The sequence below is a fragment of the Diabrotica virgifera genome, chromosome 9 (assembly GCF_917563875.1).
Source record: "Diabrotica virgifera virgifera chromosome 9, PGI_DIABVI_V3a".
Classification (NCBI taxonomy): domain Eukaryota; kingdom Metazoa; phylum Arthropoda; class Insecta; order Coleoptera; family Chrysomelidae; genus Diabrotica; species Diabrotica virgifera.
In genome coordinates, this window is record NC_065451.1 from 188,832,684 (window position 1) to 188,855,407 (window position 22,724).

The window sequence follows — 22,724 nt, forward strand, 5'->3', positions numbered from 1 at the left end:
AAATGTTCTACTGTATAATGTTGTACGACTTATTTTAAAGAGGTTATCTTTTTCAAGACTTTATACTTTTAACGAGTTTTTATATTTTTTACGATTATTTTCTTTAATTTTCCATTATAACTGTTTTTTCTACTTTTAGGTATATATTATATAATAAAAAAGAAAGATTTTTCTGTTTACTTTAAAATGGTGTATTATAAAAAATTCTAGGATTATTTTTGAATAAGATATGCTTTTTCAAAATGTAATAAGTACTTGCAACGATTTTTGATTGTAGGATTATTTTTTAAATTCCTCATTATAACTTTTTTATATGATTGTGTGCTATGATTGAATCTTATTTTTATAGGTAATACTTTGGATCCACTTGACTCGGCTGGGCAAACTTCAAAATATGGATTAATTCCAATATTTACTGTGAAAGCTCTTGCACCACAAGCTTTGTTTGAAAAAATAGCATGTAAATGTACCAAAGGATGTACAAAAAACTGCGGTTGTAGGAAGATAGGAACTAGTTGTTCAATATTCTGCAAAGGGTGCATGTGCATGGGTACTAATTGTGGGAACTCTAAGATAACTGAGGTATCAGAGGAAGATATTGAAGCTAATGCTAACGAAGAGATGGACTTTGATTTTAAAAAAATTTTAAATGTTAACGTTTAAATAATTTTAACTAAAGTAATGTTTTCTAAGACTAATGTTTATGTAATTTTTGTAAAAGAAATAATTTTAAATAATACAGGTAAAAAATATCAAAGAATCACTCGGTTACCATTACATATTTAAATATAGATGATACACCATTTTAAAGAACAGAAAGTAAGCCCTCTTTGTTGAGCAATATATTATAGTATATTCATGTACAAGAAAAAAAAGTTATAATGAGGAATTTCAAAAATAATCGTGAAAAATGTAAAAAATAATATTTTTTTATATTAGGTATTATATAATATATAATATATAATATATAATATATAATATATAATATATAATATATAATATATAATATAATATTATATTATATATACTATATAATATAATATTATAATATATTATATCATAATATTATTTTATTTTTATATTATATTATAAAAAATCGTTAAAAGTATAAAACCTTGAAAAACCATAATCCATTCAAAAAAAGTCGTACAACGTTATACAGTAGACCATTGTAAAGATAATTGATTTATATTCCTATTACGTGTACCATTGCATATACCTAAAGTTACGTAGAAAAAAGTTACAGAACAATATTTACGGAATAACAAGGAAAATTGCCCAAAATTGCTGTAAGTGGCGAACTTTTGAAAAATCATATTTCGAAAACTATAAATCCTAATTACCTCTACTACACAATATTTTAAAGAAGAAATATGTAGGTTTTTTTTCTGTAAAGCAATGTCTATACCTATATCCTCGTGGACAAAAGTTATGGGACAAAAAACAAAATTTCTTTCTTTTGGATTTCTTTGTGCTTTTCCTTTTGAACATATTTTTGTAAAAAAAAGTATCATTGACTTTAAAAAGTGATATTTAGATAGGAAATTTAGCCAGGAACAATTTTTATGTTGATATGTTTGTATCAAAAGTGCATAGAACTCACCCTAATGTAACTTGTGCCCACGGACTAATTCACCCATTTCTCTAAAACGCACCCCTTTAAATGGTAGCACTCCGCGGTTTTTTCATGTATAGATGTCCGTTGACATATGAAATAATAAAACCCCGTTAACGTTGCAGTTCCTTTTAGCTATCTTATTTTGAATATAATCAATAGCCTAATATGTCTTTCGAAGAAATTATAAGCTGAGCAAAGTAATGAAATGGGACAGTAACTTTCTGGCTTGTCTTCTGGTTTAAGGGCGAATATGATTTTTATTTCTGTATAATATGAAGATGCAAGATGAGACAAAGAAATTAGATGCTGGAGACCATATACAAAGCGATCAAGAAGTAGACCGCAGATAATACGGAAGGATGATGTTAAGCAAAGTGCAGAAGACAGAAATAAATAGAATCAAATGGGAGAATTAGGTCTTAAAACATTTTCGGTAATTCATAAAGCTAACGGGAAGGTTCATAACATACAAACATATACAATTAACTAGGTTAATTCAACAATACTGTCAGATATATTTACCTTTAGGGCTTCTAATCCAGCTTGAATTGCGGGAAGCAAAACGACTTCGGTTTCCTTAGTATCTGCAAACATTGCGGGAATCTGTTGCATGAGTAGATCTATTACGGGTCCCGATTCTTCTGGAGTACATAAGAAACCATCCAACAAAGGCATGAACATTTCTTGGACATCTCCTACCACCAACATTTGTGGAGCTGTCAAACTTCCCTATAACAGAAAAAACTTCGTAAAAATCCAATAAATCGAAGGAAATATCAAAACAAGAAATCGAAATACTGCACTAGCGATTTCTGCGCCTAGTAAAGAGGAACTTATATCATTTTCCAACGGGGTTTTTAAGTCATTTGTAGATTGGTCCAAAGCAAGTGGATTAATAGTAAACGTTGATAAAACTCAATTTTTATATTTTCATTCCCAAAATGTTCTTATAGGGGAGTGCAATTAGAACGAAAAGATACAATGTTTCGGAAAAAATCAAACAAGGTTATATTTTTCTAAAACTTTTTTTGTTAGTTTATAAATATGTTAAAGTAAAAAGTTCTACTCACAAATTTCGCCGCTAATTGTTTATTAATTGTTTAAACAATAAAAATTGTTTTGTATAAATAATGTTAAGATTATGGGTGAATTCAACATTTTATTTTGATAAAAAATGTTTTTGTTTTAGTTTCGATTATGCTGAACCCGAATCTGACATTACAATTTGCAAATTCAAAATGGCGGATTCAAAATGGCGGATTTTTTTCCTAAAAATCCTTAAAAAGTAGTTGTAAAATCCGAATTTTTTTTATAAAACGTGTTTGTTTACATATATGTGGATATTTTTAAGAGGTTGCTAACCTGAATCAAATTTTGATAATTTAAATTATAAAATGGCAGATCCAAAATGGCGGATAACTTAAAAAATATTTGTAAAATCAAAATGTATTTATTTCTACATATATTTATTTTTGAGAGCTTTGATAAACCTAACTTAAATGTTAACATTATAAACTATAAAATGGCGGATCCAAAATGCGGATTTTCTAAAAAGAACATAAAAAGAACATTTTTCTAAAACATTTATTGTCTTTATTTTTAACAGGTTGTTGAATCTGAATTAAAGATTAAAAATTTAAATTACAAAATGGCGGATCCAAAATGGCGGATATTTAAATGAAAAACCAGTAGAATCCAATCAAACAAATATGGAATTTCATTCTTAAAAAAAATATAAACAAATAATTTTCACAATAATATTAAAAATTAAAATGTATTAGAAAGAATATTTAAAAAAAAACAAATTTTCGATTAGAAGGATATAATTACATATTGGAACATAGTTTTTAATTCCAAACAACTTTCCTTTATAAAAATTTTCGATATTGTGAAATATAAAGGTACTTTGCTCTTAAGTGAAATTCATCTTTTTTGACATACCTCGTACAAAATTAACAAAATTTGATATTTAATGGTTGCATCTAATGTTATATACGATGCAGAGTATTTTATAAAAAAAAACTTTTTTTTGTAAAACTGATATTAAAAAAGTTATCAATAGGTCCCAAGTTACGCAGGCATACTGTATAAGAGCTAAAAAAAAAATTTTTTTGTTGAACATTTATTATTGTTGAAGCTTATTATTAAATGTATTTTAGGTAAATTTTACAGAAAAAAGTTTTGATCACTCTGTATATACATTTTTTCAGCTGGTAATTTTCGGTTTTTGTATTACATTTTTGTTATTTTTTTTTTTTAGTTTTCTCAAAATTAAATTGTTTATTTCATCTTTAAACTAAAATAGTTCAGTGTTTTTTAAAGACTACATCCCAAGCTTTAAAAAAATAGCAAAAAATTGTATTAGATTTATTCAAACTTAAGTAATACAGTCTTAAAATGGTGGGAATTCCGTAAAACTACGAAGTTTTCAAAAATTACATTTTTTGAGACATCGTATTATTTGAATTAAATTTTTGAGATTTTTTTTGAATGAAACATCGTTTAGTAAGATGATTAAGAGGTAAGTTGTGCAAATTTGAGAGTTTTATAAGTAAAATTGTATTAGTTACACATTTTTAAATCATTTTTAAACAAAATTCATGCAAGGCTCAGTTTCCGCCCACACCGTACTTATGTCCATACATTTTATTTCTTTTCATTACAACCATCAGATAGCTTATTTCATCTTCTTTCATGTCCAATTTGTAAAATTTCATTTGATCCATTAGTTAAAGAATTACATTAAAAAAACTCAACCGTGCACTTCTTCCAACGCTAGTTTACAGTGCGTCAATGTGTGTGAGAAGGGTGACTTTAGCGTTATAAATAAAAAATTACAGAAGTTAGAGATTTCAATTTAGAAAAATCTTTATATAAGGTTTTTTGTAAAATTTCCTGAATTTTTCAATGGTCAAGTCAGTTTTTTTCTAAAAATTATATTTTCGGAGTTATTTAAAAAACATCTAACATCGCTGTTCATTTGTTTAATAAAAAATGAAGCACCCACTTCTCGAGTAGAACTTTTTGATATGTTGTTTATTAAACATTTCTTAATGAAATTACAGAAAGTTTTATCTTGTTTGATTTTTTCCGAAGTGAAAATCTAAATGCACTCCCCTATAGCAATGTATACTCATTATCATTTAAATTTGACAATATATTTATTTCGTCAGTTTCAACTACAAAAGTTTTAGGTTTAAATATAGATTGCCGTTTGAGATGGACTGAACAAGTCAATGCAATAAATACAAAATTAAATAAATCCTTTTATGCTATTTCTAGAATAAAAGACACTATGCCGATATCAGCACTGATCAATATCTATTACGGCCTTGTTTAGTCACATGAGTTACAACATACTACTGTGGGGAAATTCTATTGACAGCTGTAAAATTTTTGTAACTCAGAAAAAAATTATTCGAAAAATATTCGGGCTAAAATTTCGGCAAACTTGTAAACCAACGTTTATAAAATACAAAATCTTGTCATTCTATAGTCTGTACATTTACCACACTCTTCTGTTTGTCAAAGAAAATTTCAATCAATTTGAAACTAATGCTCATCAACATGATTACCATACAAGAAATTCTAATAAGCTCTGAATACCTCAGTATAAAACATCAAGATTAGAAAATAGTTTTAAATTTATGGGAATGAGATTGTACAATAAACTTCCTGGTGAAGTGCAGGAGATTGCTTCTTTTAACAGTTACAAAAATAAAATCAAAAACTTATTATTAGCCAAATGCTACTATTCAGTCAGAGAATTTCTTGAAGATACTGTATAAACCACTATCTTATTTTTATGTATAAATTGTTTTGTACATGTCTAAATGTGTTATATTATATGTGTTAGGTGTTAGGTACCTTTATAAAAATTGTTGCTGAACAATGTTTAGCCTGTAACTACTGTTCTACAATGTAGAATCATCTCTGTGACTTGTCCTATACATTTTTGTAAGAATGTCTTTAAAGGATAAATAAATATTTATATTTCTATTCTATTTCATATTTACTACATATGCCGAGCCGAGTATTACACCATCGAGAAGCGGCGGTGTCGGCAATATAAAGCGATTGTTTTTGTTTTTCGATGTAAATCGAAATTTTTTTCGCAATAAAAAATAACCCGATGGAATTTTGGAAAAAATACACATCTACTTTCCCTGAGCTTTATTATTTCGCTATAAAATACTTGTCAATACCTGCCACATCAGTACCTTCCGAAAGAGTATTTTCAAAGCTTGGGCAGTTAACAAATTTATTAAGAAGAAATCGTTTATCGCCCAAAAATTTGGATTAAATTTTATTTTTAAACATAAATAAATTAATAAATAAATTTTTCAACTTAAATATATTTAGTAAATTTTTTATTAATAGTACCGGTTTTAATGCCAGTATCCCGATATTTCAAATTTCAAATATCAAATACCGGTATTCAGATTTTAGTTCGGTATTGTATGTAAGACCTACTTGTTTTTAATTGGTCCAATCTCAGGCAAGTTTACTCCACTGTTTGAAATTAACTATTTATAGGGGAAATAAGCCACAGTTAAATTGAAAAAAAATAATTTTATTAACGTTTCGACGCCCAAATCGGGTGTGGTTGTCAAAATACAAAATACTACTAAATGAAACAAAAATGTTGTTGCTAAATAAAATATTCTTCTAATAATTTATTTAATCTGACTCATATTTTTTCCTGGTTTTCTCTCGTGATTTACTATGGAATCTCTAACGCGAGAATTTTACTGTCATCGTTGCATTTGGTTGTCTTTTTAAAGACAGATCACATGCTATGATTTTTTTGTGGAAGGATATTCTTGAGTTGGGGTTGATTTCATGTAATCGAATGAACTAAATAATAAAAATGCCACAAGGAAATAGCTTCAGAACAACTGTTTGAAATGTTGACACTATTAACATTTATTAAATTTTGACACTATTGGCATTTCATAGGTTAATTAAGTTATATCGGTGATTGTTTGTGTTATCTGCGTTATTCCTTTAATTTTTATATTTTTAGTCTGCTTTTATATAAAAAAACAGTTGTTTTTAGAAATCTTTAGCGACGTATTAGTATAATATCATTACACTAAGATCGACATGATCAACCAAAAAAGAAGATGTATCTGGTGATTTTTCTAGTGACATTATTGGATGTGAATCAGTCTTTTGAGTTTACTCATCCTGATTTAAAAACAGGGTATAAAAGTTAAATAATTTTAATAACTAAATAAACAAGAAATTCAAATAAACTAATCGACACATCACATGCGCTAATGTCACTGAAGATGATAAACGTCAAAATTCATAGTAAACAAAGTATCAAAGACCAATTGTATTGTTTATCCTTGTTTAACTTATTGTGGTTTCTATGGACAAGCGGCTTAATTTTGCGATACTAGTTTCAGTGAGTAAAAAAGAGACCTCGTATAAAAAGTAATTCGTGAATAATTTTATGCATGGGCAAAGATAGAGTGGAAGAACTATATAAAACTTTAAAAACTCTAACATGAAGTAAAACACTTCTACGTAATTGGTATATTTATTAAAATTTAAAAAATCCCAATGGATTGAGTAAAATAAAAATCCCAATTTAGAACGTTTTCAGACCTATCGGTCCATCATCAGTGAATGTGCATACTTGCTAAATAGCCCCAGAACCAAACAATGGTTGAATTTTTAATTCGATTTACATTATTTAAAAATAATATTTAACAGGCTAAACGCCGATGTTACAGGATATAACCTAAGGGAACATGGTGAAACCCTACCAAAAACTCAATCGAGTTATATCCTGTAACATCGGCGTTTAGCCTGTTTAATATTATTTTTAAATAATGTAAATCGAATTAAAAATTCAACCATTGTTTGGTTCTGGGGCTATTTAGCAAGTATGCATATTCACTGATGATGGACCGATAGGTCTGAAAACGTTCTGAATTGGACATATTTTACTCAATCCATTGGAATTTTTTAAATTTTAATAAATATACCAATTACGTAGAAGTGTTTTACTTCATGTTAGAGTTTTTAACTATATGGTATACAGCCAACCTAGGGAACTTCCCTTTTAGTTTATATAAAACTTTCTAACCTTGATATTATAAAAATGCACCGAACTATTATACGTAATAAATCCAACTTTCATGTTGCTCTTTTCGTGGCCTTGGTCCACCGGAAGATTTTGAATGATCTCTTTCATCTGATTGCACAACAAGGAAACCATTCCGGATTTAATGTTGTTATATGAAACGTCGATAACGAAAATGACGGCTGGCGGTTTGGGCAGAACGTTGTTTCGGCAGTAATCGGGGGTAGCGACGAATTCGTAGGTACCAAGGATCAATTCTGGTCGTTCAAAGCGGTCCATTCTTAGGCCGGTCTGATCTAGATGCTGGAAATATTCTGTTGGAACTGAAACACAGAAAAAATCGATTATTTTTAAAACCCACGTTTATTATAATAACTACAGCAATTATGACATAATCCGTCACCGTTTGCTTTACATATCCTATAAACTATCAATAATAAATTATCATCATCATTATCACCATCACCGTGTGCATGCTCATCTACATCTGAATACACTGACGAGTTTATTCCAGAACAAATCACTTCAGCAATATCAGAAATCAAGGCGGGAAAGGCACCCTCTGCCGATAAAATCTATCCTCAATGTTTACTTCATTATGGCAAATAGACTAGGAATGGCTAACTGCTTTCTATACAGATATTTTAAAATCAGTAGAAATTTCCACTCACTTAAAAAGGCCTCCATTGCTTAGGAATTAAGCAAATAGGAAATACAAATGATCAGCCTCAAAACTATTTATTTAAATAATTTTTTTTTTTGTTAAAACAAAGAGATATCAGAATTAAAGTTTGATTTATTAAGTAAGAAATTGTTGCAACAAAGTTAAATTTAGTATTTTTTAACTCATATGTACACGGGTTATTTGGTAAATGAATAATATATTACAATTATATGATATTGAATGTTTTTAATTTCCTTGTTCCATCCTGGAAGAAGTAAGCCACTAGAAATACTAGAAGCCACAAATGTATCAAAAACAAAATTAGCCCAGAGAATAACATTTATTGGAATATTTAAATCGAATTTAGTTTTGTTTTACATAGGCAGTGATTAAAGTAATTGAATAATTAATTAAATTAAGAATTTGCTAATCAATCTAAATAAAGAGATAAATTAGAGCATAACAATATGTATATTATAAACAATAGCCTTACCATCAGTAGTTGCGTTACAAAACAGACACTGGAACCTCCTTCCAGAATCGACGAACTGCATGAACGGACACATGTAGGCCTTGCAACGGATGCATCTGACAGGACCGAGGCTTCCGAAATTAACGATTGGTGGAGGGTATTCTTGCTCTACTTGCCTGGCCATTGGACTTATTAAAAGACTGAATGGAAGTGCAGATTGTTTTAACAAATCCTAAAAAAGAACACAATTTTAAGTTTTATTACTGTTACATTAACACCTATAAGAAAACGTACCTGTGAAATTGGAACATTATATATGGTAGATCTCATGAATCGTGGACTGCAATTTCCTTGATCTTGAACAATAAAATTGGTAGTTACCATAGGCGGTACAAGTCCTTTTTGATTAGTAACAAAAACGCTGTCCCTGTCTTGCTGATCATCTCGGATAACTTGAATCTGAAAAAGAGAAATGCATAATGTTACTGTAATTAAAGAGAACCTATTACAATATATACTTTTGTTAAGTATACAGTAACCGCCACCCTACTAGACACATAGAAACATTGAGCTATTACAGTCCTGGACTTGTTACAATGTTTATTTTTGAAGTGAAAACTTCTTTAGGGACGTTGTGCGATTTTTGGATAGGGGAAAAAGCATTGAATTCGCGACCGTCATCGCAACCGTCATAGCGACCGTCATTGCGACCGTCATCGCTTATGCTATATATTATTTGTATGTATATATAAATTTTATAGAAGTATTTAAATTTAAAATAAATGTAAAACCTATTTTAGGATGGGGAAAAAGGATTTATTTGGCGACCGTCATCTCTTCGACGAAATAAATTTTGTACGTATCTATATTATGTGTATCTATACATAAATTGCATAGAAGTATTTAAATTTAAAATACATGTAAAACCTATTTTTGAATGGGGAAAAAGGATTTATTTCGCGACCGTCATCTCTTCGGCGAAATAAATTTTTGAAGTGAAAACTTCTTTAGGGACGTTGTGCACTTTTTGGATGGGGAAAAATTATTGAATTACCGACCGTCATCACTTCGACGAAATAAATTTTTGAAGTGAGAACTTCTTTAGGGACGTTGTGGACTTTTTGGAAGGGAAAAAGTAATAAATTAGCGACTTTCATCGCTTCGACGAAATAAACATTTGAAGTGAAAACTTCTTTAGGGACGTTGTGCTCTTTTTGGATGGATAAAAGTATTAAATTAGCGACCGTCATCGCTTTGATGAAATAAATTTTTGAAATGAAAACTTCTTGAGGGACGTTGTGCACTTTTTGGATGGGGAAAAATTATTAAATTAGCGACCGTCATCGCTTCGACGAAATAAATTTTTGAAGTGAAAACTTCTTTAGGGACGTTGTGCACTTTTTGGCTGGGAAAAAGTAATAAATTAGCAACCGTCATCGCTTCGACGAAATAGATATTTGAAGTGAAACTTCTTTAGGGACGTTGTGCACTTTTCGATGGAAAAAAGTATTAAATTAGCGACCGTCATCGCTTCGATGAAATAAATTTTTGAAGTGAAAACTTCTTGAGAGACGTTGTGAACTTTTTGGATGGGGAAAAATTATTAAATTAGCGACCGTCATCGCTTCGACGAAATAAATATTTGAAGTGAGAACTTCTTTAGGGACGTTGTGCACTTCTTGGATGGGGAAAAAGTATTGAATTTGCGGACGTAATCACTTCGCTGAAATAAATTTTGTACATATATGTATATGTATACATAAAGAGCATAGGGCATACGCATCGCGTATATGATATAGATATAGCACTTCTTTTTGGATGGGGAAAAAACATTAAGCTCGTAATTTATATACTATAAGAAGTTTTCACTTCTGTCGGCACTCCCACGAGTGCCTTCAATTTTTTATGTCTAGTGACTTTAGAACGTCAGAAAATGTATAGAAACTGAATATTAACATAGAAAGTTGACAATTAATAGTTCAGGTGTATTTGACGCTTATAGTTGTCATTTTGTTGAAGTTATAAAAGTTTTAGAGTATTGTAATATTCGTGGTGTTTGAATAAAGTTATTTTAAAGCAGAGTAACAATACTATTAATTAATGCATTTTTTGTATGGAAAAACAATTATTTTGAATAGTTTGACAAAAGTCCATGTTTCCACTCCGTATATGGAATAAATAAATGTTTTTACAAATTGGTATCCGATATCCAACGATAAGGTGTTTATGAGGAATTTTTTCATTCTTGGAAAAGCGGACCTAGCATACTCTATACGAGCACGTATTTCGACCTCGTGGTCAAGATCGTTTGTTATACAGCAATCAAGATACTGGAATCTTTGTACGGGTTCTATCTGTTTGTTATTGATACGAATATTAATCTCAGCATTTGGTGCACATGTATCAGCCATTACTTTTGTTTTATTCATTCATTCCCTGTTTTTCTATTCCACCTAGCAGTTATTTCTCGTAGTGTATTTCTTCTTCCCGACTTACATACTCTAATGAAATGCCGTACACTTCTTTGAGAAACAGCTCTTTATTGTTGACAAGGTACTACCTACTCGTATGTCAAATCCTTTTTTAAAGGCTGATAAAACTTAAGAAACGTGAGAAAAAGCAAAAAATGTTCAAATATTTAGTTGCCAGCAGTTTTAGATTAAGAAACAAACAATTAAATAGTAATTAACATAAAATATATAATTAAACCGTAAAAATAATTCCATACATCATAAAAATTTCATATTTAGAATTAAGAAGATTTAAATAAAACAATTTCAGTAAATTGGCATTTTATATTCGCAAAATAACTGCTTGTTCGAACATAATATAGTTGTTAAAACTCGTAAATTAATAAAATATGTATTTTAAAGTCACTAGATTCAGTATGAAAGGAAAGAAATTAAAAGGAGATTCGGACTCACTACATTGGTTAAAAACCATATCAAAAGAAAAAAAAACACAGCTATATAATAGCATCATTCAATATAAAAGCGTGGTACTGTATGGATGTGAAAACTTGCAACTGAATAAGCGAACAGAAGTTGCTCGCACTGAAAATGGACTTCTGGCGAAGATCGTCCTGCGTTTCTAGAATCTCACACATAACGAATGAACCAGTACGAGATACTATGAATAGGAAAACAAACATAATAGAAGAAATCCAAGAAAAACAACTTTGTTGGTATGGCCATGTACAAAGAATGGAGGAACATACACTGCGATGCAAAAAAATCGATCCACTAAAAATTTGGTCATTTTTGATGATTCGAATTTCCTAAACCTGTTGTCCGATTTAAGTGATTTTTTACCACGTTATAGCCTTATTCATTGACAATATCGCTGTAATAATATTGTTGCTAGACAGTCAAACTGTCATTGTATACCGGGTGTACGAATCAAACTGTGTTTTTTTTTCCAAAGTTCGCATCACCCTGTGGATTATTCTAGCATTTATAGGTCTGGATCCCGCGTATGAAAAAAAAGTTGATTAATAGCAAGCTGAAAATTTGTTAATAGCTTAAGGGTGTCTAGTCGAATAAACTTTGATATATGGGAACACTGAAACAGGGGTAGTTTTAATTGTGGAACAGGTTAAAAATTTGGAACGGTCACAGCACGAAAACGGCACATTTATTTTGTCCGACAGAACAGACTTAAACTCTCCGAACAGAGATTAAACTCTCATGAAAAAATCAGACTGCTATTTATTACCTGTCATAATTCCTGTCATTTGACATATTCTACATGTTCCACTCATTAAAACGCCCATTTGGTGATAAATAGCAGTCTGATTTTTGCATGAGAGTTTAGTCTCTGTTCGAAGAGTTTAAGTCTGTTCTGTCGGACAAAATAAATGTGCCGTTTTCGTGCTGTGACCGTTCCAAATTTTTAACCTGTTCCACAATTAAAACTACCCCTGTTCCAGTGTTCACACATATCAAAGTTTATTCGACTAGACACCCTTAAGCTATTAACAAATTTTCAGCTTGCTATTAATCAACTTTTTTTTCATATGCGGGATCCAGACCTATTATAAAATACTGAAATTAAAACCCAACTATAGCCTCAGGTTTTCTTAACATTTTGTCTTTCGATTCATTCGCTTGTATTGGATAATAAAAAAGTTAGGTACTTTAACAACTGGCCATGTTCGTCATCAGTACAGGATGTTTCTAAATAAGTGCGACAAACTTTAAAGGTTAATTTTACATGAAAAAATAATGACAATTTGCTTTATAATCATATGTCCGCAAACGCTTTGTTTCCGAGATACGGGATGTTCAATTTTTTTTACAAACTGACGATTTATTTATTGCTTTAAAACCAGTTGAGATATGCAAATCAAATTTGGTGGATTTTAAGACGTAGTTATTGCACATTTTTTGACATACAATTAAGAATTTAATATTCACCATTGGCGCGCAAACGGGTATTATGACCGACATTATTACCCGTACGCATGCCAATGGTAAATATACAATTGTTAATTGTATGTTAAAAAATGTGCAATAACTACGTCTTAAAACCCACCAAATTTCATTTGCATATCTTAACTGGTTTTAAAGCTATAAATAAATCGTCAGTTTGTAAAGAAAAATTGAACATCCCGTATCTCGGAAAGAAGCGTTTGCGGAAATATGATTATAAAGCAAATTGTCATTATTTTCTCATGTAAAATTACCCCTTATAGCCCAATAAATGACCGTTTTGGAGTGTAATTTCCAGGGGCAACTCCGAATTGCATGAAAATTTGGATTTAGGTTCTACTTACCCTCCACTTCAAAGTTGAAATTGTGCCGTTGGTTGCTTTTACTTGGGGGGTGACATTTACCCCTTCTCGGGGGTGAAAAAACATACGTTCAAGATAAGATCGGAAATGGATAAATTGACTGATTTTAAGCAACTTTTGTTCTATAAAGTTTTTTACGTAAGTCAATACTTTTCGAGTTATTCGCGATTTAAAATGTTGATTTTTCGACAAAAAAACTATGTTTTCAGACCATTTTTCCCAAATAACTCAAAAAGTAAATATTTTATCGAAAAAAATATTTTTAGCAAAAGTGTAGCCTATAAAAAAACGAAAAAAAAATGGTGTACCAGTAAAGTCTACAAATTGAGTAGAAGCAAAGTTGTAGCTCATGAAAAATACGTTCTTATTCGTCTAATTCCAAATCGAATAATTCAAGCGAAATCACCTAAGAAAGAAGCGTTTTTCGGGAAAACCTTATTAACATTTTTAAAGTATCGAAAAAAAGCTTATTATTTGTTTTTTACAAAAGTTTACAGCATCAAAAATAAACGAGTTACACTGAAAAAAAAAAAGTTGGCCCCTTTTTTTGGTAAAAAAAATCGTGAAAACCTCCCTCTATTTAGCACCCTAAATGAAATTGATTGGTTTGAAGTGCTTATGTTTGAAAACATTTGGTTTTATAGTAAAAAAAAATTTCCAAAAATTTTTGAAAAATTTCATTTTTTAAAATAACTTAAAAGTATTAGTGATAAGAAAAATCTTAAAGTGTAAAAAAATGTAGGTTTTGCTATTATAAATATGCTAGTTTCATTTTGTTTCTCCGTAAGACAAAAATTGGTTAAGATATGGCTGTTCAAAATTTGCATACACTCGTGATTAGTGTCCCATTCAAGCTTTCTCAATTATAACCCTTTCAAAATCAAACACTTTAAACCGGTGAGACTGACAGATCATATAAAAATAGATAGGTAAGTAAATTGTTTGTAAAGCGGTAGCGATTAATTTTATTTGGGAAGCTAAACACGGCGAGATTTTCATGATTTTTTACAAAAAAAAAGAGGGCCAACTTTATTTTGAGCGTATAACTCGCTTATTTTTAATGCTAAAACTTTTGTTAACAATTAAAACAAAGCTTTTTATAAACACTTTAAAAAAGGTTAAATGGGTTTTTCCCGAAAAGTGCTTAATTTTTCGGTGATTTCACCTTGAAATATTCGATTTGGAATTAGACGAATAAGAACGTATTTTTCATGAGCTATAACTTTGTTTTTATTTGATTGATAGACTTTACTGATACACCATTTTTTTGGGTTTTTATAAGCTACACTTTTGCTAAGGATATTTTTTTCGATAAAATATTTACTTTTTGAGTTATTTGCGAAAAACCGTCTGAAAACGTAGTTTTTTTGTCGAAAAATCAACGTTTTCAATGGCAAATAACTCGAAAAGTATTGACTTACGTAAAAAACTCTATAGAACAAAAGTTGCTTAAAATCAGTCAATTTATCCATTTCCGATCTTATCTTGAACGTATGTTTTTCACTCCCGAGAAGGGGTGAGTGTCACCCCCCAAGTAAAAGCAACCAACGGCACAAATTCAACTTTGAAGTGGAGGGTAAATAGAACCTAAATCCAAATTTTCATGCAATTCGGAGTTGCCCCTGAAAATTACACGGTATCGCCGAATTTCCCGTTCATTTACTGGGCTATTAAAGTTTGTCGCACTTATTTAGAAAACATCATGTACTGATGACGAACATGGCCAGTTGTTAAAGTACCTAACTTTTTTATTATCCAACATAAGCGAATGAATCGAAAGACAAAATGTTAAGAAAACCTGAGGCTATAGTTGGGTTTTAATTTCAGTATTTTATAAATGATATAATAATCCACAGGGTGATGCGAACTTTGAGAAAAAAGCACAGTTTGATTCGTACACCCGGTATACAATGAAAGTTTTTTGACTGTAGCAATAATATTATTACAGCGATATTGTCAATGAATAAGGCTATAACGTGGTAAAAAATCGCTTAAATCGGACAACAGGTTTAGGAAATTCGAAACATCAAAAATGACCAAATTTTTAGTGGATCGATTTTTTGCACCGCAGTGTAGACTCCCAAAGCTGATACTGGAATGGCAACTCCCGGAAAGAAGGAAAAGGGGCAGGCCGAAAACTACCTGGATAAGTGGAATCCAGAAAGCAATGTCTGAGATCTACGACCAGGAGATTGGACAGACGCGGCTGGAAAATAGGAACCGGAAGGCGCAGAACGCTATAAACCGGTGTTACTTACTGGATTCGGCACATGATCAGGATCAATCTTGTGTTGCGCAGGCGCAGCTTGTTGGTAGTTCCCTTGCGGATACCCACCACCAGGTCCTGGGTATTGCCCTTGACCAGGCATGTGTCCTTGTCCTTGCATCGGTGCTTGCCCCGGCATCGGTGGATAACCAGGTCCAGGAGGAACTCTGCCCTGTTGATTATTCATATATCCCGGTTGGTTCATTGCTGGAGGCATATGCGGACCGCTGTCTCCGTTCATCGGTCTCATGGGACCGCCTGGTGGTACTGGATAAGCCGGCTTTGGACCTAGAAGAAAGTATGAAATAATCATCCATCGTTAAAAAAAGGTGGAAGGAATTGTCTTATTTGCAAGTTGTTTATTACTTCTAAGTGTTTAAAACCGACATACCAGATAAATTCATTTGCTGCAACTGACTAGTTATTTGGCCAGGTCCATATGGTGATTGTCCTTGATGAGGTGGTTGTCCTTGATGAGGTGGCATTTGGTGTGCTGGTCCTGAAGAAGGTCCGTATGGACCTGGAGCACTGATTAAAGGACCTTGTCCCGGCATAGGCGGCTGTCCAGGTAGGGGAGGTTGCATTGGCCTTTGTTGTTGAGGAAATTGTCCCACTTTTGGAGGACCCATCTGATTATTAAATTGATTTGGTGGATTTCCATACATGTTTGGAGGTCCATTTTGTGACATTGGACCTTGTGTGTCGAACTGTGATGTGGGTTGTCCTTGATGTCCTGGCAATGGAGGATATCCAGGAGGGCCACCAGGTTGACCTACAGATTGAGGTGGGCGCCAGGGGAGATTCGGTTGACCTGGATGGGGTGGGGGGTTAGTCAAAGAAGTCTGTCCAAGGTGGCTTGGTGGACCAGCTGCCGATGGTGGCTGTCCTAATTGTTGATTAGGTCCCATTTGAGGTGGAACTCCTCCAGACAAGGGAGATTGATTTGGTGGAGCACCTAAATGGCCTGTTTGAGGAGAACCACTTGTTGGAGGCCCACTAGATAACGTTGGAGGCACATTTGATAATGTTGGAGGTCCAGTTGACATCAATGGTGAAGCATTTGAAACTGATGGTGGTGCTGTTGACAATGGTGGTTGTCCAAATTGAGAGGGAGGGCCACTTGGCAGAGGAGGTTGTCCCATACTATTTGACTGATTAGATGAAGGTCTGGGAGGCATGTTTTGATTTGATGTTTGGGAAGGTGCAAACTGGTTCTGATTTGGAGGCATGAAATTAGAGGGTGGTCTGTTTGGTTGACTTGTCGGAGGAACTGAAAATATGATATTTATGATTATTATAAGAAAGAGTTTACTGTATAACAATGTATTTTAGTTAAAAATGAATATTAGATAATCTGTGATTGAATGTACCGGGTGTCCCAATAAGAATGGCTCTCGGCCATATCTCAGGAACCGTTTATAGTACAGCTTTGAGAAAAAAATATTTATAACAAAAGTTGCCTCAGGAAAAGCATGGAAATGATTTTCATGATTGTAGGTCCACCGCTAGAGGGCGTAATTGAATATCAAAAATTTAAAAATCAAAATTTTACAAAATTTCCCTAATGAAAGGGCACTGGAAATCCAATCATCGTATTCTTCATAAAATTCTGTGCATATTTGATTTCACAAGTTTAAGCCTATCTTTGCAAATAAGAGGTGGGGGTGAGTGGGAACCTTGTTATGAAAAAATGGCTGAAGTCCGGTTCTGCTAAATCGAATTTTGCATACTTTTTCTTGTTGAAAACAGCTCTTTTTCGTCAATGTAAGTGTCTTATTTTCGAAATAGCGTAATAAGTAATATGCAAGTTAGGAGGCGTTATTTAATTATTTTCAGAAATCTAGTTTTCTTTGGAAAATATTAAATACCAGTATGCATTTTTCATCATGTATTACAAAATTAGACCAAATTAGCAACATAATACCGAAAACCGCATGTCGATACCTTTTTTCTATCTCGTGATATCTTAAGAAATGTGTAAATTTTAAACATGACTGTTACTGTCATCGGTAAACGAGGTTAAGGAAAAGTAGTGTGCTATGGAAAAAACAAATAAAAATTTTCCAGATGTAAACGTATATAATTAATTAAACCAATAATAAGACAAACAACACTATAAAATATAACAAAGAAATAAAAGCAACTACTTACTTAGTCTTAGTGACTGCCTAAATGTTCAAATTGTTGCTTATCATTTTCGATGTAAGCATTTACTCTTTCAAGAGTAGATTGAATAGCAACAGATTTAACTGTTTTAGACTTTTATGGGGACGGATTAAAGACCTTGTTTTCGCCGCTAGGCCCACTACGCGAGAAAACATGATCTAGAATCTAGAGAATACGAAACCCCATTCAAAGCATTGCGAAAGCAGAAATTGAGACTGCTGTTCAATCTACTCTTGAAAGAGTAAATGCTTGCATCGAAAATGATGGGCAACAATTTGAATATTTAGGTCGTCACTAAATAATTGCTTTTATTTCTTTGTTATATTCTATAGTGTTGTTTGTCTTATTGTTGTTTTAATTAATTATATACGTTTACATCTGAAAAATGTTTCTTTGTTTTTTCCATAGCACACTACTTTTCCTTAACTTCGTTTACCGGTGACATTAACAGTTGTTTAAAATTTACACGTTTCTTAAGATATCTCGAGATAGAAAAAAGGTATCGACATGCGGTTTTCGGTATTGTGTCGCTAATTTGGTCTAATTTTGTAATACAGGATTAAAAATGCATACTTGTATTTAATATTCTTCAAAGAAAACTAGATTTCCGAAATTAATTAAATAACGCCTACTAGCTGGTACATTACTTATTAGGCTATTTCGAAAATAAGACTCTTACATTGACTAAAAAGAGCTGTTTTCAACAAGACCAAGTATGCAAAATTCGATTTAGCAGAACCGGACTTACAGCCATTTTTTCATAACAAGGTTCCCACTCATCCCCACCTCTTATTTGCAAAGGTAGACATAAACTTGTGAAATCAAATATGCGCAGAATTTTATGAAGAATACGGTGATTGGATTTCCAGTGCCCTTTCATAAGGTAAATTTTGTAAAATTTTTATTTTTTAATTTTTTATATTCAATTACGCCCTCTAGCGGTGGACCTACAATTATGAAAATAATTTTCAGGCTTTTCCCGAGGCAACTTTTGTTATAAATATTTTTTCTCAAAGCTGTACTATAAACGGTTCCTGAGATATGGCCGAGAGCCATTCTTATTGGGACACCCGGTACATTTTTCCACTAAAACTATTAAAAAAAAGGAAACAAGTTATGAAGGTTTCTTCAAATTGAGTTTTAATTGAGGTTTTGGTTCAAATTTCTTTCAAAACCATACTTGTTTTGTTGTGGATTGGATTAGATAAATATAATGGTAGTAAGTAAATACACCAATCACAAAAAGTATCACATAATTTTTGAAACAGAAAAAAAGCTTAAAAATTAATTTTAATTTTTAGCAGTGTTATAATACTCGTCTATTGTCTTCTTTAGGTGTCTACAAATCCATAACATTTCAAGTTAAAGCGTGTTTTTACAAATAAGCGAGCGGTAAACAAAACGTTGTTAAAGAGAATATTTATTTTGGACTTCGAGAATTTGATCTGTGCACTGTCTGCTTGAGTTTTCAATGAGGAGGTGCCTAGAGCCAGAATGCCTGCTACTACTCCACTGTTAACAAGTGCACATATAGCACGTTTAAGTTTTGCACCAGAACATGTCGATTGGGATATTAACGACTGGGCTAATATTCTTTTTATTGATGAGTCAAGATTTGCACTTTGTGGATCCGACAGACAATTTACACCGTTGGATCCACAAAGTGCAAATCTTGACTCATCAATAAAAAGAATATTAGCCTTAGCCCAGTCGTTAATATCCCAATCGATATGTTCTGGTGCAAAACTTAAACGTGCTATATGTGCACTTGTTAACAGTGGAGTAGTAGCAGGCATTCTGGCTCTAGGCACCTCCTCATTGACAACTCAAGCAGACAGTGCACAGATCAAATTCTCGAAGTCCAAAATAAATATTCTCTTTTAACGTTTTGTTTACCGCTTTTTTTGCAAAAACACGCTTCAACTTGAAATGTTATGGGTTTGTAGACACCTAAAGGAGAGAATATACGAGTATTATAACATTCTGCTAAAAATTAAAAATTCTTTTTATTAAACTTTTTTTCTGTTTCGAAAATTATACGATATAGGCTATTGATTATGTTCAAAATAAGAGAGCTAAAAGGAACTACAACGTTGACGGGATTTTATTGTCTCATATAGTCAATGGACCTCTAAATTTGAAAAAACCGCGGAGTGCTACCATTTAAATGGATGCGTTTTTGAGAAATGGGTGAATTAGTCCCTAGGCACAGGGTGAATTAGGGTGCGTGCTATGCACTTTTAGTACAAAGACGTCTACAGGAAAACTGTTCCATTTTCAATTTACTATCGAAATATTACATTTTAAAGTCAAAAATATTTTTATTTACAAAAATATATTCAAAAGAAAAGCAAAAAAACAACACGAAAGAAAGCAATTTTGTTTTTTGCCCCGTAACTTTTTTCCACGGGGACATAGGTATAGACAAAATAACTTACATTTTTTCTCTTTAAAATGGCGTTTAGGAGAAGTCTCTAGGATTTATATTTTCCGGAATAGGATTTTTCAAAATTCGCCGCTCACAACATTTTTGGGTCATTTTCCCCATTATTTCGCAAACATTGTTCTGTAACTTTTTTTTGCGCATTTCTAGGAATATGCAATGGTACATTTATTAGAAAGAGAAGTCAATTGCCTTTAAAATGGTCTATTGTATACGGTTGCTTGAGTATTTTGAAGCAAGTTCTGCTTTTTCAAGGTTTTATACTTTTAATGATTTTTGATATTTTTTATGATTATTTTTTAAATTTCTCATTATGACTTTTTTTCTTGTACATTTAGGGATATACATTGTATAACAGAAAACAGCATATTTTCTTTTGCTTTAAAATGGTGTATTCCAAAAAAATCTAGGACTATTTTTAAACAAGATATCCGTAGGATATACAAGAGTATCCGTAATTTGAAAGAATTATAAAATTTTTTATTTTTTTTTTTTTCAATTTGAAGAATATAATTGCATATTATAATATAATTTTTAATTCCAAATATACACTCGCATTCATAAAAAGCGGGTCACTCGATGAGTTATTCAAGTTAGATTTCTCGAATTTTCTAAACCTGTTATCCGATTTGAGTGATTTTTTTAGTATGTTATAGCCTTATTCTTTAACAATATCTCCATAATAATATTGTTGCTAGACAGGTAAATTATCATTGTATACCGGGTGTAACAATCATACTGTGTTTATTCCTCAAAGTTCGAAACACCCCGTGGAATGTTTTAGCATAGATAAAATATTGAAATTAAAACTCGATTCTAGCCTTAGGCTTTCTTAACATTTTCTTTTTTGATTTATTTGTTTATGTTGGATAATAAAAAAGTTAGGCACCTTAACAACTAACCATGTTTTTCATCAATATAGGGTGTTTCTAAATAAGTGCGACAAACTTTAAGGGGCAATTCTGCATGAAAAATAATGACCGTTTGCTTTATAAACGTATGACCGCAAATTTTTCGGTTTCGAGATACGGGATGTTGAAATTTTTCTTACAAACTGACGATTTATTTATTGCTCTAAAACCGGTTGAGATATGCAAATGAAATTTGGTAGATGTTAAGAGGTAGTTATAGCGCATTTTTTGACATACAATTAAGAATTTTGTATTCACCATTAGCGTGAATACGGGATGTATCTAAAATATTTATACCCGTATGCACGCCAATGGTGAATATATAATTATTAGTTGTATGTCAAAAAATCCACAATAACTGCCTCTTAAAACCTACCAAATTTCATTTGCATATCTCTATTGGTTTTAGAGTAATAAATAAATCGTCAGTTTGTAAGAAAAATTTTAACATCCCGTATCTCGGAAACGAAGCATTTGCGGACATATGTTTATAAAGCAAACTATCATTATTTTTTCATACAGAATTACCCCTTAAAGTTTGTCGCACTTATTTAGAAACACCCTGTATTGGTGAAGAACATGGCTAGTTATTAACGTGCTTACCTTTTTTTATTATCCAACATAAACAAATAAATCAAAAAAGAAAATGTTAAGAGAGCCTAAGGCTACAATTTAGTTTTAATTTCAATATTTTATCTATGCTAAAACATTCCACATGGTGTTCCGAACTTTTAGGAATAAACACAGTATGATTGTTACACCCGGTATACAATGACAATTTACCGGTCTAGCAACAATATTATTATAGCGATATTGCTAAAGATTAAGGCTATAACATACTAAAAAAATCACTCAAATCGGACAACAGATTTAGAAAATTCGAGAGATCTAACTTGAATAACTCATCGAGTGACCCGCTTTTTACGATCGCAAGTGTATTTTTCTTAATACCACTTTTCGATATTGTGAAATATGAAGGTACTTTACACCTGAGCAAATTCATATTTTTTAACATACCTCATACACTATTAATAAAATTTTATATCTGATGATTGCATTTTTGTTTTCAGACTAGGCAGATCATTTTATAAAGAATAATTTTTTTTTTATAAAATCAATACTAAAAAAAGAATGTGTGTGTACTTTGTACACACGTAAGAAGTTATACTTCTATTATAATATAATTTCAACGAAATAAATATACTTAACAGCTACAATACAAAAAATTAACAATAATTACCAAAAATTAACCAAAACTTAACAATGCCAAATATTAAAAAAAAAAAAGAAAAAAG

The 22,724-nt window shown here is 31.5% G+C and overlaps 1 protein-coding gene across 1 annotated transcript in view; it reads right to left on the minus strand.

The window, feature by feature from the left end:
* Nucleotides 1-22,724, minus strand: part of LOC126892880 (protein transport protein Sec24C) — a 62,424-nt gene that overhangs the window by 16,253 nt on the left and 23,447 nt on the right. Inside the window, exons 4-9 of the mRNA XM_050662697.1 lie at nucleotides 16,301-17,179; nucleotides 15,902-16,197; nucleotides 9,146-9,310; nucleotides 8,873-9,083; nucleotides 7,719-8,038; nucleotides 2,141-2,347 (exon numbers count right to left, since the gene is read on the minus strand). Coding sequence (XP_050518654.1) covers nucleotides 2,141-2,347; nucleotides 7,719-8,038; nucleotides 8,873-9,083; nucleotides 9,146-9,310; nucleotides 15,902-16,197; nucleotides 16,301-17,179 — 2,078 coding nt within the window. The remainder of the gene's footprint in view (nucleotides 1-2,140; nucleotides 2,348-7,718; nucleotides 8,039-8,872; nucleotides 9,084-9,145; nucleotides 9,311-15,901; nucleotides 16,198-16,300; nucleotides 17,180-22,724) is intronic.